Source organism: Pygoscelis adeliae, unplaced genomic scaffold, assembly GCF_000699105.1.
Source record: "Pygoscelis adeliae isolate BGI_AS28 unplaced genomic scaffold, ASM69910v1 Scaffold121, whole genome shotgun sequence".
In the NCBI taxonomy this organism is placed as follows: domain Eukaryota; kingdom Metazoa; phylum Chordata; class Aves; order Sphenisciformes; family Spheniscidae; genus Pygoscelis; species Pygoscelis adeliae.
This window is the reverse complement of record NW_008824359.1, coordinates 6,889,263-6,905,034: the sequence shown is the minus strand read 5'-3', so window position 1 is coordinate 6,905,034 and position 15,772 is coordinate 6,889,263. Positions and strand designations below refer to the sequence as shown.

The 15,772-nt window shown below is 47.5% G+C and overlaps 1 protein-coding gene across 1 annotated transcript; it reads left to right on the top strand.

Moving 5' to 3' along the window:
* The first annotated feature begins 9,814 nt into the window (after positions 1-9,814).
* On the top strand, positions 9,815-11,865 carry LOC103913222 (interleukin-17F-like). Its single transcript, XM_009319695.1, has 3 exons — positions 9,815-9,841; positions 10,774-11,018; positions 11,628-11,865. Exons 1-3 carry the CDS (start codon positions 9,815-9,817, stop codon positions 11,863-11,865), a joined length of 510 nt encoding a protein of 169 aa, XP_009317970.1.
* The last annotated feature ends 3,907 nt before the right edge of the window (positions 11,866-15,772 follow it).

Sequence of the window (15,772 nt, the reverse complement as noted above, 5' to 3'; positions counted from 1 at the left end):
AAATGGCCTCAAGTTGTGCCAGGGGAGGTTTAGATTGGACATGAGGAAAAATGTCTTTACTTTACTTTAAAGTAAAATATCTTTACTGTCTTTACTTTCTAAACATTGGACCAGGCTGCCCAGGGAAGTGGTTGAGTCCCCATCCCTGGAAGTATTTAAAAGACGTGTAGATGAGGCGCTTAGGGACATGGTTTAGTGGGCATGGTGGTGTTGGGTTGACGGTTGGATTCGATGATCTTAAATGTCTTTTCCAACCTTAATGATTCTATGATTCTATGAAATGTGGGCAGCTCCTGCTTCTCTCACCGCAGCTTTGTGTCCTCTGCCCACCTGGAGCTACATGTGCTGGTGGCTCAGAGGCCTTGGTAGCATCTCATTGCACAGGGAGGGTGAGGGGGAAACTTCCATTTTTTCTTCTTCAGAGAGACCTGTTGAATTATAAAAGCCTGAGTGCTGAGCTTCCCCTCATCCACCACAGCTGTGACAGCAGATTTTCAGGTTTGGAGGGGATTTTGTATGTTTGCAGCCTCCTAAAGTTCTCCAGTTGGATGTATTGCACTTCTGCAGGGTGACCTCAGACCTACGGCCAGTGTCTGGCTCGTAAAACTGCAAAGATCGGTGAAGGTGAGGGAAGCTGGGCCAGCACTCTCTGCTCCTGCATGGCCACCACCGTGGTGGCTCCATGCTGCAAAGCCTCTGGGCAGGAGTGGTGGGCCAAACGTACCCAGGAGCCTTTTTTTTAGGGTCTACGTGGTGTTACCAACTCATTCGTGGATAAAGGAAGCGACCTTTTTTTTCTGGAAAGGTGCCTGGGTGCTTAGAAAAAGTGTCCTGGTAATTTCTGCAGCTCCGGCATTGCCTTGCTGTAGGAGTGGGGGTACTGTCATTCCCTTCCTCCCTCCCCACTTCTCTCTGACTTTTGGAGGCTGTTCCTCTCCGCAGGTCACAGCAGGGAGCAGTGAGGGCATTTGGCGAGAGCGGCTTTTAGGAGCCATCTCCTTTGTCTCTTTCTGCCCTTACAGCCGAGGAACTGCTAATATTGTACTTCCAATAACGGGACACCAGGAGGAGCTCCAGGGTAGGTAAATCTCGGGTTTCTTTTACTATCCTGTAGCTTGGGATGGTAGGATGTAGCTATCTACCTCCTCCGTGTGCTGGTGGCCACCTCGGTACATCCTTTGCAAGTGCTCAGGCCCTTGGGAGAGAGGTCTTTGCTGATGAGGGAAAAGCAAATCCCTGATCCTTGGAGAGAAGCTGACTTGGCTGGTGGGTCTGTGGATGGTCCGTAGCTCGCGGGACGGTTGGCGTGGGGACTGCGGATGGTGAGCAGAGCAGCTGGCTGGCAGCCACCAGGTCCTCTAGCGTCCCTGCTCCTGAGTGCAAGTGCAAATCCCTGTTGTACGAGGGGGGCAGGGACAGGGCTGTGCAAAAAGCGCTTGTAACTCGGTAGCTTAGGAAATGGAAGGCAGCAGGTAGATGTTTGCAAGGATGTGTAGGCAGAAGCACCACAAAGGCTGGGAATGCCTAGGAAGGCAACTTCTTCGTTTAGCTGCTCTTTGGCCCACACGGGCTGTGTTCAGACCAGAGAAACGGACCCTCGAGTGCTCCCCATAGGGTTTGCTTTGGATAAACAAGCGTGTGGCTTCCTCGTCCCTGCCAAAGGAATTCAGGTAAGAGGTGCCACGCGGGGCTGGTGGGAGTGGGTGGGAGAGAAGTAGAAAGGTGTGGGACGCAAAGGAGCAACATCAGCTTGCAGTCAACGTTAAGAAAATTGTTTTGGCAATGAGCAGTCAGCTAACCCTATGGATGGAAGATTTGGACCTACAGATCCCAAAGGCAGAGATGTTTGTGGGGATCAGCTGAATCTGACCAGCAGCCTGAACCTGCGATGTTACCACAGAGGTCATCCAGTTCTCGGATGCTCATCCACACGGACACTGCTCTTATAAAATAAACAGTGCCAGGGCCCGGACTTGGGCACTGCACCTCAGCTAGCTATATTATTGGGTTGGTCCTTGGCACAGTTTTGATGGGCTTAACTAGCCCTCTGCCGAACGACTTTTGGCCATGATTCAGGAGTGTGCACGGGCCAAGAAGCAGTCGTGATATAACCACCTCGTTTTCGAGGTGAAGATTTTAATACTAGCAACATGGCCAGACTGTACCAATTGGTTTCAGTTCTAGAAAACAGACTCTGCCACTATTTAATTTACTAATATTTGCTAATATTTACATAATATTATTTTCTATTATATTTCATTTCCAGGCTTTGTTCTTGCTGGTGAAAAAGAACCAATTGAAAATTCCGGAGTGGGTGAAAATGATGATGAAGTTTGTGATACTTAGGGAAAAAAAAGGAAGGAGACCACAGAATAAAGATTACAGTTCTCAAGAGACCTGGCTTTGAGTACTGTTAGGGGCTCAATAGGGTAGATCCCATGGGAAGACAGCCTGGAAAAGAATTTCTAGATCTTGAAGAAATAATATTAAATGCAAACTGGGTGAAACAATTTTTGGATTCCTTTAGGTCATGATTCATCCGATATAGATGGGACTAAGTCTGAGCATCTGCAGGAGTTAGGATTAATTGGGATTAAGATTAATAAAGATTAACTGTGTTCTAAATGTGCCTGTTGCTTTCTGCTGAGTCTAAAGCAAGCCTAAATTGCCAAGCTCACCTCCAGGTGTCTTGGTTTTAGATGACTGAGGGCAGTTGAACTGAGCCAGTATATTGGATTCCTTCTGGGAAATCTTGGAGAAAGGATAAAGAAAACTGGAAAGAGAAAAAAGAAAAAGTGGGAGAAAGAAAAGGAGAAACCAGGGAAAGACATAGTTTCCAGAAAGCTGCAGGGACAGGTAATCAAGCAAAAGTTGTATCACAATAAAGCAATAGCAAAACTACAAGACAAATCATGCCAGGCCAAACTAATGCTGCTCTTTGACGGGTACTGGGATTTGGGGTTAGGAAATGAACTGTAGGTGTGTTTTATCTTGTTGTTATTAAGCCTGTTAATACAGTTGCACATAACTCTCTCATGAGCATGCTAAAGAAGTGGTCTAGAAATGAAGTTATGAGGTGGTGGGTGAATACTTGCTTGGAAAAGCCCTACTTAGAGAGTAGTTGTGATATGGGGAGGATGAACAGAGCAGGATTCCCACAGGGGTCTGTCCTCTGTCCAGCACTGGTCACCCCTTTGATTGGCAGGCTGGGTAAGGGACCAGAATATCTTCCTACTAACATTGGCAGGTGATGGCCAATTGAGGAGGGCCGTGAGCATGCAAAAGACGAAGTTGGAATTGAGGAAGTAATATGAAATAAATAGTATCCAGTTCAATCAAGACGTGTATAAACCTTTGAACTAAAGTAGGGGAGATCATCTGCCTTAGTCGGAGATTGGAGACTGATGGGGACAGAGTAGTCCTTTAGGAAGAGACTTGTCATTGAGCAAGCGGATCACAAGTTAAACATGAGCCAATAAGTGTCATATTGGTGTCAAGAACCCGATATATTGGGATGTATAAAATGTTGTAGTCTAAAAGGCACGGTAGTTTCAAAGAAGAAAGAAATAAGCTTTTTTCCTTGGCCACAGAAGAGAATAATGATCTTAATTTTGACTTGCAGAGCTTCAGGAATAGATTAGGCAATCACCGATCAGGAATGATTCAAGAAGAGGTGTTGCTTACACTGGGGCTGAGCAAGAGGCCACGGATGCACTGAGCTCCTTTCCAAGATCCCTTCCACCCCGATTTCTTATAATACACGGGGGAAATAGTGCACAGGGTACAAAAGTATGTGATGTTTCTGTAACCCTCTAGTTTGGCTATGTGATGCCATTCCAAAACACCATACGCTAAGAAGGGCTTGGACCCGGGGGCTCTGAAAGCGAAGGAGGCCAGCTGCCTCTATGTCTTTGTGGCCCGACCTACGGAAGATCTACCAGGCAGCAGTGTACAGAGGGAGAATGCAAATGCAACCTACATCATCTAAGGAAGAGCCTGTATGTGAGCGAGAGGTAGCTGGGCTTTTCCCAGAATGGCCCTGATAATGTGCTGACTAAAACTTACCTTGGTGGGAAAGAATCGGAAAACAAAGCTCGTCATGTCAGCGTGACCAAGACCAGCACCTGCTTTTTTTAGATGAATCCTGCAAAATAAGTGAGAGCATAAATTTCAACTCCCACTGGGAAATGGGGAGTGTGCAGCCTCTATTGAGGGACATCATGCTAATTTTGAGATTAAAGATCACAGGTAATAACAATAATGATTCAGGGAACCCAACTTGGGCAACCAAAGCATGTAGTGTCATACTTTCCCTGTTGCCTCCTCTCAAGCCGTGGCCCTAATAATTTACCTGGTCTCATCCCTTCTACCTGGGAGCGAGAACGGGAGCCCTAGTTCTGGCTGGTTTGGGTTAGGTGACCCGATACAGAGAGCTTGCCCGCCGGTGCCCTCGCACATCGCCCAGCTCATCTGTCCTGCTGCCAGGGCTTGGCCGTGCACCAGAGGTGTGAATGCAGTGTCGGGTCACGCACCCAGGTGTTTCCCTGGTGCCTTGTTTAACACACCGCACCTTAGTATTATATTTCTTAAGCCCTTAGTCCCCCCCGCTCTCTGCAGGGCTACTGACGCCAGAAATTAAACACCCAATTTATCTGCCTGCTGCGGGACGGGTGAGCACCCAGGCTGCAGGGACTAGGGGTGAAATCCCCACGCCAGCACCATCTGCATCAGCTAATCCCTGCCTCTCACTCAACCCGCAGCTCTGGCCAAACCCTGAAGCCGAGCCAGGGGTGGCAGCCAAAAATGAGGTTTGCCCATCGCCCGTAGAGGGAGCCCAGAGGTGCCGCAGGTCCCCTCCGAGGGCCACCAGCAGTGACACAGAGCTGCGGTCGCTGTCGTGCTGGAGCAGCGCATGCTGATGGCCCCGTGCAGAGGTTTTTTCTGCCGGTATCTGTGGCGTGCTCGACCAGACATGTTTCCCCTCAAAATTTGGTCTTTCCAGTTCACGTCTCTCGGCTGTGGTCTACAACTTGGTCATGAGTCTTGTCGGCGTGATAAAGCACCATCAGCAAACCCCGTCGGGGCTAAGCACGGATGCGTACAGTCAGCTCTCTAAATCAGAAGGTAGGTGATTTTGTGGTGTCACACGTCATGAAGGGAAAAACCTGGGGTGGCCAGGGAGGCAGGAGTGATCTGCTGGAGGTACGGGCCCTGCCCTGTGCTTGTGCTTCAGCTGACCTGCTGAGCTCAGCCCTGAAATATTTATTTGGCCCCGGCATCCGGAGATTTCAGGGGTTGCAATTTCAGCCCTGTTATCTCCTTTTCTGCTGCAGGCTATGGAAGGTCCTCTGATGTGCTTCAGCTGAGCTGGCTGGGACACCTGCCCCCCAGAATGCTGCCTATTCTCATAGCAGAAATCCTGGTGGCTTGCTGGGATCTGGACACCGACACTGGGTCCAATGGACCCCATCCGTGGGGCAGAAGGTGCTAGAGAAACATTACTTCCAGATAAGTCCTGTTAATTTATTAGGGTTCCAGCCCTATCTAGTGTCCCTAGTCCCTCCCTCATGGCAGAGTACCTGCTTCCAAAGCAGAAAATGATCATGTCACTGAAGCGTGACTACCAGCTATGAATATTTACAGAGATGCGGCTGAGAAACAGCACTTGCTTTGCCCAGGAGCGAAGTCAGTGAAATGCAGGTCATGGTTCAGTGCCCGGTGTTTGTTCCTCTAGGTTCAAAGGCATTTGAGCAGTTTTGGTTTCTGTCTGCTCTGGAGTTTTAATTCCATGTTTCCTTGGAGGTAATTCAGGTGCCTCCTGCGAGGTGTGAAAGCTGAAAAGTTCAGAGGAGCTTAGAAGGATGTGGCATCCAAGCCCAGCCTGAAATCAGGCATGTCTTAAGCCTGAAGCCCCTGCAGTGTTACGAAATCCTTAACCTAAGTGTGTGATGAATCCTGCAGTGCAAACAGTGGTTTTCTCTATAGTAACTCAAGTGTAGAAGAGTTCTTGGTGAAATCAAAACTTCTCTTTGATTTCCAAGTCCCCATCCCTGCTCCAAGCCCTTGCAACATGGGAGTGAAAACTTTTTGAGACAACGAGTACTTCTTCCTCCCTTATAATGATTCATATTAGGTGACCTCTTTTAGATCAATTTTTCAGCAAACTTCAACTCAAGACAAGTTCAGCCGTAGGAAATTTCAGGTCAAAGAGGGAATCCTTGCTGAAGTTACAAGTCGCTGAAGACAGCAGATGTGAGTGGAAAGTGGTTGTCAGGGCTAATAACCCAGTGTTGAGCGCGATGATGTCATTGCTTCATCGCACGTAACAATTTCCGCTTAACCCTGTACCTGCAAAATCCAACCCATTTTCATGGCAATGCCCTTTTCCTTTCCCTGCGAGCGCTCAGGGGAAAAAAAGGGGGTCAGTTTCTGGGCTATAAAAGTGGATTTCTGGTAATTCTACCCTCTCTTGGTCTTCCACACTCTGTGTCTCAGTAGATGCATTCGTGGATATATAGACGTGAATAGTCAGAACAGGAACATGTGTCACAAAACTGATATCACCTCAGGTGAACTTAGTAACCTGAAATACGAAAAATTTACGTGAGATGAGTTGCTGGTCTCTGAACTGTCAGTTGAATCAGACCACAAAATCATGACAACATCCTGCAGTGACATAAAGCATCAGTCGATGGAGATTTCTGCCGGTATTATTCAAGAGAGGTGATTGAGCAGGGACCGGATTAGTCCCTTCTCATGTGAAAATGCCATGGGTCTGTAAGAGGCTCCTGATTTTCTGGAGGACTGAAAATGCCATGAATCTGTTGATTTTCTGGAGGACTGAAGATGAATTTGTGTGAAGAGTCCTACGCTTCAGTCCTCCTCTTCCAGCTTGGCTACATGGCTTTGGGAGAGGCTTCTCTCGGGGCTTTTCTCCACAGAGAAGCTGATCAAACTGGTTGCATGGTCTTTTTCTGCAATAAAAATAGCTTTTACTCCCAGAGAGAGCTGCTGGTGCTTCTGGGGAAACAGCATGTGCACTGGTCTTTCCCCTCCAGTTTGTGGCTGATCCTTGCTGGATCACAGACAGCAGAGTCCTTGCTCCTGCTTCTCCTTTTATTTTCATGCCTCTCTCCCCTAATAATAAAATGGGGATTGTTAGCTTGTGTGATTAAGAGCCATTATTTTCCACGAACACAAAGGAGCAGGGGAGCAGTACCCGGTGGAGGAACCCAAATAACGTAGTGCCAACGGAGCCCTTGACCGGGCTCTTTCAGGGCTGTCCAAGGAGGATGGTCAACCCAAGTCCAGATGTGAGACCCAGCAGACAAGTCTTTCCCCACATCACCTTGCTGGCGAGAGGGGTATGGGACTCATTTTGGTGCACTGGGAAGAGCATGTTGGGGTTGTGCAAGACTTATTATGGGATGTTTAGAGGAAGGGGCAACATTGGGGAAAGGAAAGGATCAGGGCAGATCAGTGAGGAACAAACAGGAAAATGAGAGGAGGGATGATAGGGGCTGATCACACCTAAGTGGGATGGCGGTCAGTTTGCTTGTCTGGCTGAGTTCTGTGCCTGATCACCCCAGTGTGCCCTGTCTTCTTATTAAATCCTTTTCTTAGCTTTTTTCTTTTTTTTTTTTTTTTTTTTTTTTCAGTGTAATTTCACTCTCTATCCTAAATGCGAGTGCTGCAAGGTCTAAGGGCCAGCAGCTGGGGGTCTGGTGTGTGTGCATATTGTGCGAGTATGTGTGTCAGCGTGGAAATGCTAAAGACGTCAAGCTGGACTAGCTCCAGGTATTGGAGCAGCCGTTAAGTCTGGGCAGGATGCTGGAGAGACCCAAGGGTCTGCAAATTGGCTACTGGGCATACTGGGAGGTCTAGACCAGCTACTGGAGAGATTGTGGGATCTGGGGGTTGGCTACTGGTAAGGTCATAAGTCTGGAGCAGCTGCCGGGGAGACCCACTGGTGTGTGTTTGTGTCTGTGCATGAAGCAATGGGGAGACTGGGGGATCCAGGGGCAGCTACTGGAGGGATGGTCTAAAGCCAATAACTGGAGAGATCCATCTTGTATGTATGTACATATATATATATATCTATTTTCCACTAACAGGCTTTCATCCTGATCGGCCACAGAGGAAAACAAGATGAGGCCATTGGTCCTGTTTGTGTTTGCGTGAGTGATATTTTTTGCCCACGTTGATCCATGTGGTTGGACATCTGCATGTGTATATATGTTATACAAGTGTTGCATACGCGTGTGTGTGTACGCGCCTATTGGGAACCCGTGCTCAGCTTCACTACTGGAGGGACGTGGGGGCATAGAGCTGTAGCAGCCTCGTCTCTGCCGAGTTTGAATTTGGGGTTACTGGATTTGGCAACTCCGAGCAAGGACAGCATTACCTTCTCATCGCTCTGAGGGCTTAAACGTGTATTTTACTGAACAAGCGTGATACGCTGACACAGCAGAGGAAAAAGCACATTGGGAAAATCCTTAAGGAGCAATTAATCCCATCTAGACTTTAGCTGCTGAATTCTGCCAAGCCCTGACATTGTGCATGCTGAAGCTTTGTAAACATTTGTGATTTAATCAAGTTTGGTGGGATTTTCACAGGATCATCAAAAGACACTCCCAGTTGCTTGCCAGGATACTGGCTCCATGTGAATTTGCTTCAATGCTACCACAGGGGGTCCTACACTCCCACCTGCCCCCACACCTCACCCCTTTCAGGCACTTTAAAATGAGAAAAAAACTGTTTAAAAATACTTTACGTTTTCTTCAGCCCCCTTGGCACTCAGAGGAGACCTAGGCAAAATGCAGTACAGTATGGCTGTGGAGGTGGTCTACCACGTATGCCCAAGGAGTCCATCCAGAAGAAACGATACTCCAAGGTCCACCCAGTAGACAAGGCCAGAGAAGGGGCAGGAAACCAGCGCTCCTACAGCGTAGCTCAGGCAGGGACTGGGGGCCCAAAGCTGAACTGAAATGGGGCTCCTGGTGATTGGCTGTGGAGGGAAACCCATGGTGATGCTGGTCAAGGCTAGTAAGGCTGATTAGTGCCCTCAGGGCCCTTACAGGGCGTGCATGAGTTTTTCAAAGAGCTCTCCAGAACATGTCAACATGGGATCTCAGCAATGAGTGGGGAAGGCATCCCAGCTCCTGGTGTCCAGAAGTCCCCCAGGAGGACTTCCCCTGGGCATCTACTCTTGCCCTGCCTGGTCACCACAGGTCACAGGGATCCCCGAGATGAGGTGGGGGTGGATTGTGCAATTGAAGCAAAGGGAAGTTAAACTGTGAAGTTCCATGTCCTGTCCTCATTTTGAAACCCTTGTTGGGTGCCTGACTTTGCAGCTTGCTGATCTCTGCCATTTGGTTTGTGTGAGGCACGTGGAAGTGCATCCACAGATGTGTTTGTGGTGAGAGAACATTAATATTAGAAAGAGGGGGTGGGAAGGGAAAAAAGAAAAAGCTGCCTGAACAAATTTTTTTTCTCCTTTTCTTCTCTTATCTCTTTATCTGCCTGAATAAACTGTATTGGCTGATTTGGGATTCTGATGACATATTATCTCCCCTCCCCTTTCTGGAGGTAGACGGAAGGAAGTGGGCTAGAAAATGAAATATCAGCTCCTAACCTCGGGTCAGGTAAGCCAGCTATATGCTGCAATGGAAAAGATGGTAGTGGCTGAACTTCACTATAAAAAGGAGACCACAACTGGCTTTGAGACACACGCAGAGTGGAAGAGGTCTTGGAGTAGGAGAACTCTTGTGCTCTGTCACTGTGTGCATCCGCCTAAAGCAGCAGAGACATTGCCATGGCTTTTGCCAGCGACGGTGTGGTGGTAAGTACTTATATTTGATATAAGTATTAAGATATATTTGTCACAAAAGCAAAAGCAGAATGCAGATCCCACGATGCTGTTATCTAGGAGCAACCCTTGTTGGTCTTAAAGGGAGCTGAATGGGATGCTAAGTCTGTCTGAAACAGCTTTCTACCCTGAGGTTTTGCAAATGGGTTGGTGTTTGAGTGACAAGGAGGCAATGGACTATCTGTAAGGGCAGCACTGCTGATGTGGGATTGGGAGAGACAGTCCTTTTCTCAGACAACAGGCTATCAAAATTGCTGAAATGTCATTGTGAAGTGAATGTCTGTGTATTTAAATTTCAACCTGGGTAGTATTTGCAGCACTGTCAGCTCTTGTGATTTTATTAAAACTTTTGCATTTATCTGTCTTCTTTTCCTAAAACCCGAGCTCCTGGAAATGGCCCAAGAATCTCAGATTTCATCAAGAAAAGGGTTATTTCCAGCAGATGGCTGCTAGGTGGCCAAACTTTCCTGTCCTGAGAAAGCACATGGCTTCTAAGCTTAGGCATGGGGTCAGCTGAGTCCTTACCCCACCTTGTAGATCATAAGACATTGCTGTTTGACTGTGGAGGAGGGTCTTTCATAGCTTGTTGGAGAGATGCTCTTCTTGGTGCAGAGCCAACTATGAATCAGAATTTGAATCAGCGTTTAACATCTGTTGTGATGAGTATTATTAGCATCATTGCGCTATTTGCTCGTGCTGGCCCATCTCGCCCAAATATAAGTAGGAAGATCAGCTGCTGCCCAGTGCTGATTCACAGCAATGAAGGAACTCAGGATAGGACTTACGTGCTGCATCCTCCTCCTCTTGCTAGTTATATGGTCCATTGATGGTCCAGTCTAGTCAAGGCTCTTTGTGCTCACTCTCTCTTGACTGAACTGAGCCAACGACACCTTTCTCTCTCCCAGTTCAGATCACTGCTTTTGGTGCTGGTTCTAACACTCACCGTTAGGAGCTCACCCCATGGGAGGGTAGTTCATCCTCAACCCAGCAAGGACGGTGGCTCTGTGAGGCTTAGTGAAGATTGCCTGTACCCAAAGGATCTCAAATTCCCTACAATGGTGAAGGTTGACATTCGTATCAGCAATTCAGATCATGCTTTTAGAATGGTCCACGATGTCAGGAACCGGTCTCTTGCTCCTTGGGATTACAGGTAACTGTTTAGTTGTTATCTAAATTGCAATGGCTGTGCCACGCAGACGTGTTTTGTGGTGAACAATGGCCGGTTCTCAGCATATGCCTGGAGTTCTGTGAATATTGCGAACAGTTCTTGACACACGCTTTCATTTTGATGTTGGGTGAGATTTCTCCAAGAGAAACTGTTTGCAGTGCAAGGGGACATCATTGGAATGGTTTCTAATCATCTTGTCAATCTTTGTCAAAGAATTATTCCTCTAGGAATACAAAAATATCAGATATATTGTAATTTTACATTTTCATAGCTGAAATAAGTTTTTGAATGCTGAAATTAAAACAAAACCAAACAAAAATGAATGGTCCAGTTATGACCAGTTCTGTATTTCACCCAGCTCCACTCCATTCATCAACTATTAAAGAATGATATGACAGTATTACCCTCCCAAAATTGATTCCATTTCTAGGAATCATTCTAAAAATGTTGAGGATAGGGTAATTCTTTGGCCTTGTCTCATAATGAGGATATGCAGGTAAATAGTATGGTCCTTTCATGGAGATAAACAAGAAGATTCTGCCAAACCGTGTTGTGCAAGTGCATAAACCCTTTTTCTGTCCCCATCCCCAGGCTCGACAAGGACCCCAACCGCTTCCCCCAGGTGATCGCTGACGCCAAGTGCCGCCTCTCCGGCTGCGTGAACCCACTGGGGCAGGAGGACCACAACCTCAACTCCGTCCCCATCCAACAGGAGATCCTCGTCCTCCGGCGGGAGCAGCGGGGCTGCCTTCCCACCTACCGCCTGGAGAAGAAAGTCATCACCGTGGGCTGCACGTGTGCCACTCCAGTCGTCCACCACCAGTCCTAGGAGGGATTAGTAGGAGAGACAACACTGGGAAGAAGAAATGTCTCCTATGAACATCCCTTTGGAGAAATCCCACAGTTGCCCACCTTGCATCCCAGGAATTCAACATGCCATTTCCTTTCCAAATCTGAGCAAATTACCTCCTGAAAGTACTGATTCTTGCTGTAGTTCATTTACGGATTTTAGAACGGGAATCACCGGTAGCTGGTGATGGATGGGAGAGAGAGGGATGGAGGAAAAGTTTTCTTTGTGACTCCAGGCAGGGAGGGAGTAAAGCAGTGCTTTTTTTTTCATTGTGGCTTATACCAGTTTGGTGAATCAAATGAATTATGGTTTCAAAAGTTGTCCTTGGCAGTAAATTGCCCTAATGTATACGTGCCAACCAGCACTGCCACAAAAAATTCCTCCTCCTGCACCTTCTCTCTCCTTTCCTCATCCTCTAGCTCCTTTCTTCTCTGGCCACCCCTGCTCACTAGCGTATTTCTAGTGTAAATCTGGCAAAAGTGCCACTAAGCCTGATTCTCATTGCGCTCTGGGTTTGTGTCACTGCTGCTCTACGGGGAGCAGCGGCTGACTTATTCCAGAGCATTTTGGGAGAGAAATGAGTCCACTTGCATTCAGCGTGAAAATGGCAAAGAACTAACGAGTGTTTATATTTCTATTTATATCTTCTATTTATGACCGTATTTATGACTTTGTATGTGCTCAGAGCATCAAAAAAAATGGTAAATGTTTATCTGTATTTATTCAATAACTTATCTGCTGAATAAAAATTGTATTTTATTTAAAACAATGTTGTTTTACGGTAGCTCAAAATGAAAGCAGACACAGAGAATGGGTTTGTGCTGCAGTAGCACTGAGAGATTTCAGCAAGGATCAGGCTTGTTCTGGTGCAGTGATATGAGTAAGAGGGAGCGCAAGAGAACTTGCAGCCTAAACAGAGGAAAAGATGCAAAAAAGGGCTGAAAGTGGTGAAGTGAGGTTATACAGGCAGTGCTGGGGGAGTTGGCAATGGAGACAGGTTCTCTAGACCTTGGGGATGGTCTCTAGGAATGGTGGGAAAGGAGGTGGGAGACATCGCATTGCAGGGCTGCAGCTGAAATTCGGGATGGGGGTCTAGCCTGGTTCATGTGAGCTGGGAAAGGCCTGTCCTATCCTCTTCCAGACAAGATGTCATCCTTATAAGCAACCTTCTCCTCCACCAGCTGGATGGTTGGCTGAGTAGGAATGCAGGGAAATGTGCAAAGATGGCTTCATCTCACAGCTCTTTAACCAGCCAAATATTAGGTGTTGGGCTTGAAGTGGCGGATGGGGATCCCTCCACATCAAGGGAACAAACAATAAACACCTCCAGGGCAGAAGGTGTCCTAACTTAGGAAAGGAGGAATTGCCCTTTCTCTCCCTTAGCTACACAAGGAGCACATCCTAGCAAGACTCACTATTTATTATTTTATCAGGTTGCTGCAGTGTTGGGTTTTTTTTCACATTACTCATCTTTCATCCAGAGCTGAGCCAGATTCTCAGACCTCTGACTTTGGTTTCTGTTGGCAGAGGTTTTAAGCCTGTATTTGCTTGTTCACCTGCATTTAAACCGGGGTAAACCTGTGTGCAAGCATCCTCGTATTTCATTTCGGCTGCACAGAAGCTACTTGAAATTAGATACACCTGGTGCAGGTAGACCCTGGGTTTCCTCCCCCGGGTAGGTCAGAGAAGTCATTGGGTCCAGATGACTCCTTCGGTGCTTGTTTGTCGAGTCGAGTGTATTCCCTGCCCCGCGGGTCACTGGGAGCCAATTCAAAAAGCCAAGGGGTAACCAGGCGGGGAAACCGTCTCATTCGGTTACAAGCATTTGTACTCATTTGTGGCAGCAGCTGTTTCGTTATGACCACCAAGCTCTTCATGTGGTGGAGAGCAAACCCATGGAGGCGTCTTCTGTGCGCTCTTGTGTAACACCAGCTCTCCTCTTACAGTAACCACTGACCAGGAAATCACACGCTGCACACCCTGGTTCTTACTCCTGACCTATTTCTCTCCCTCTCGATTAACCTAGCCCGTGGGGTTGTTCTCACTTGTTTTGTGGGGAGAAAACTACCTTACATTTCTCTCTTCAGACATAATTACTTTGGCATTGGGTTTGTGGCAGCTAAACGGGTGTAAGCTCCTGTGCTGATGCTCTTAAACACCCATCAGCTTAGCTTAAGAGTTGTTCTAACTGGGTGAATTATGAAGTAGCTAATTAAGAAAATGCAAAGGTAGCTGATGAAGGAAGTCTCACTCATGGGTCATGAGGTTTTGCAGCCAGTGCTATCAACTGCAAACCACACAGCTCTCAGTAAGGCATGCGCTTGTATGTGGGGATTGTTTCTAAATAAAACGAGCAACAGGGGTTATTTCCTTCTAAAGGCATCATTCTTAGAGTGCAGTTGGTTGTAAATGAGTCTGGTTATTTTTTAGTTGCTGACTTTTGCGATGAGGTAGGTGGTTGGCTTTCATTCCCAGCAATCTAAGAACACGGCAAACGGGTTTATGCTTCTTGTAAAGAGCACAGTCATATTGCCACCAAGAGCAAGTACAGTTCACAGCTGAGGACCAGCCTTTGCGAAAGGCTTTGCTTGTTTTTGTTCCCCTTGCAGCAATGGACCCAGCCCCTGGATGCCCAGCTGGGCATCTCTGGCTCTGAAATGTAGCTTAGAGCAGCCTTCAGGGACTCGGTTGTTTTACCAGGAGGAGAAGACACAACTGTAGGTGTAGTAGCAGTCCCGCAGTGCCTTCTCGTAACCAGCTGGGCTAAGCAACCTATGGTCACAGGTTGGTATCTGAGCCTCGTGGCCTTTCCTATTCCTTTCCTCTTCTGCTCGCCTCCCACTAACCTCCTTTCCCTGTCGGCTTGCTCGATCCTCCCTTTGCCTGTTCTGGCAGCTCAAGCAGGTATCCTGTTGTGTAGCAGCTCTCATGAGATGTTGGAGGGAGCACGCCGCAGAGATCCCTGCATTAGCATGGGCTGGGAGGCACAGCAGTGATGTGAGCCCGGGTAGATGCCTCCTCCCAGACCTGTGCTGTGACCTGTGGATGTATTGGCCTGCAGGTGTGAGTCAGGCTTCTTTGGACCCTTGACAACAGGCAGATGCTCCTGGGGGTGTTCAAAGGGACTACAGACCAGGTCAGCCTGTTCCACAAAACCATTGCTTTCAAAAGTGCACAGAAATTAATTATATAAATAATGCAAAGGTCGCAACCTAAAAGGTTGAAACAAGCCAAGAACTGTTTGTATTTCTGTTTGGTAAGCCAGAGGAGCAATGGCTTGAAAACCCAGAAGTTGATATGGCTTGTTGAGAGTTAGACCTAACAGACAAAATTTTCAGGGGATGAGCGATTTGCTGGTCAGTCCTTTGGGCATCTGGGGTTTGGTGCTGACATGATGGGTATAGATGACGGGGTGAGTTTCCATATCAGCTGTGAGTTCTGGCTGTCCTGGGAGATGGCCTGACAGATCAAACCAGAAACCTGTGCCCGTGTCACCATCACTGGGTAAAATGTGAGACTTGCCTTCATCTCCTTCTCTTGTCTCCTTCCCCTTCTTCCTCTTCTTTGCTCTCTGATATTATTTCTAACCTTGTGCTTAAGAAGAGTCTAGGTGTGTGGGCCAAGTCTGCATCTTCTACAGCACTGTTACAAGGCAGTGACAAAAGAAACAACAAGTGCTTAAAATGCCTGTGATTGCCTGGTGCTACTTGGCAGGCTCAGAGCCGTTGGTGGGGATGGGACTGTGGGCTGGTGCCGGCTTTCAGGAGCTGAGAAGATGCCAGCCAGGCTCAGCACCAGAAACAACCCACGCTTTCTGTCTTTGCTACTCACACAAACATTTTCCATCTTTGCTAATTATTCTCCATACTTCCAGGGTGGATAGTGG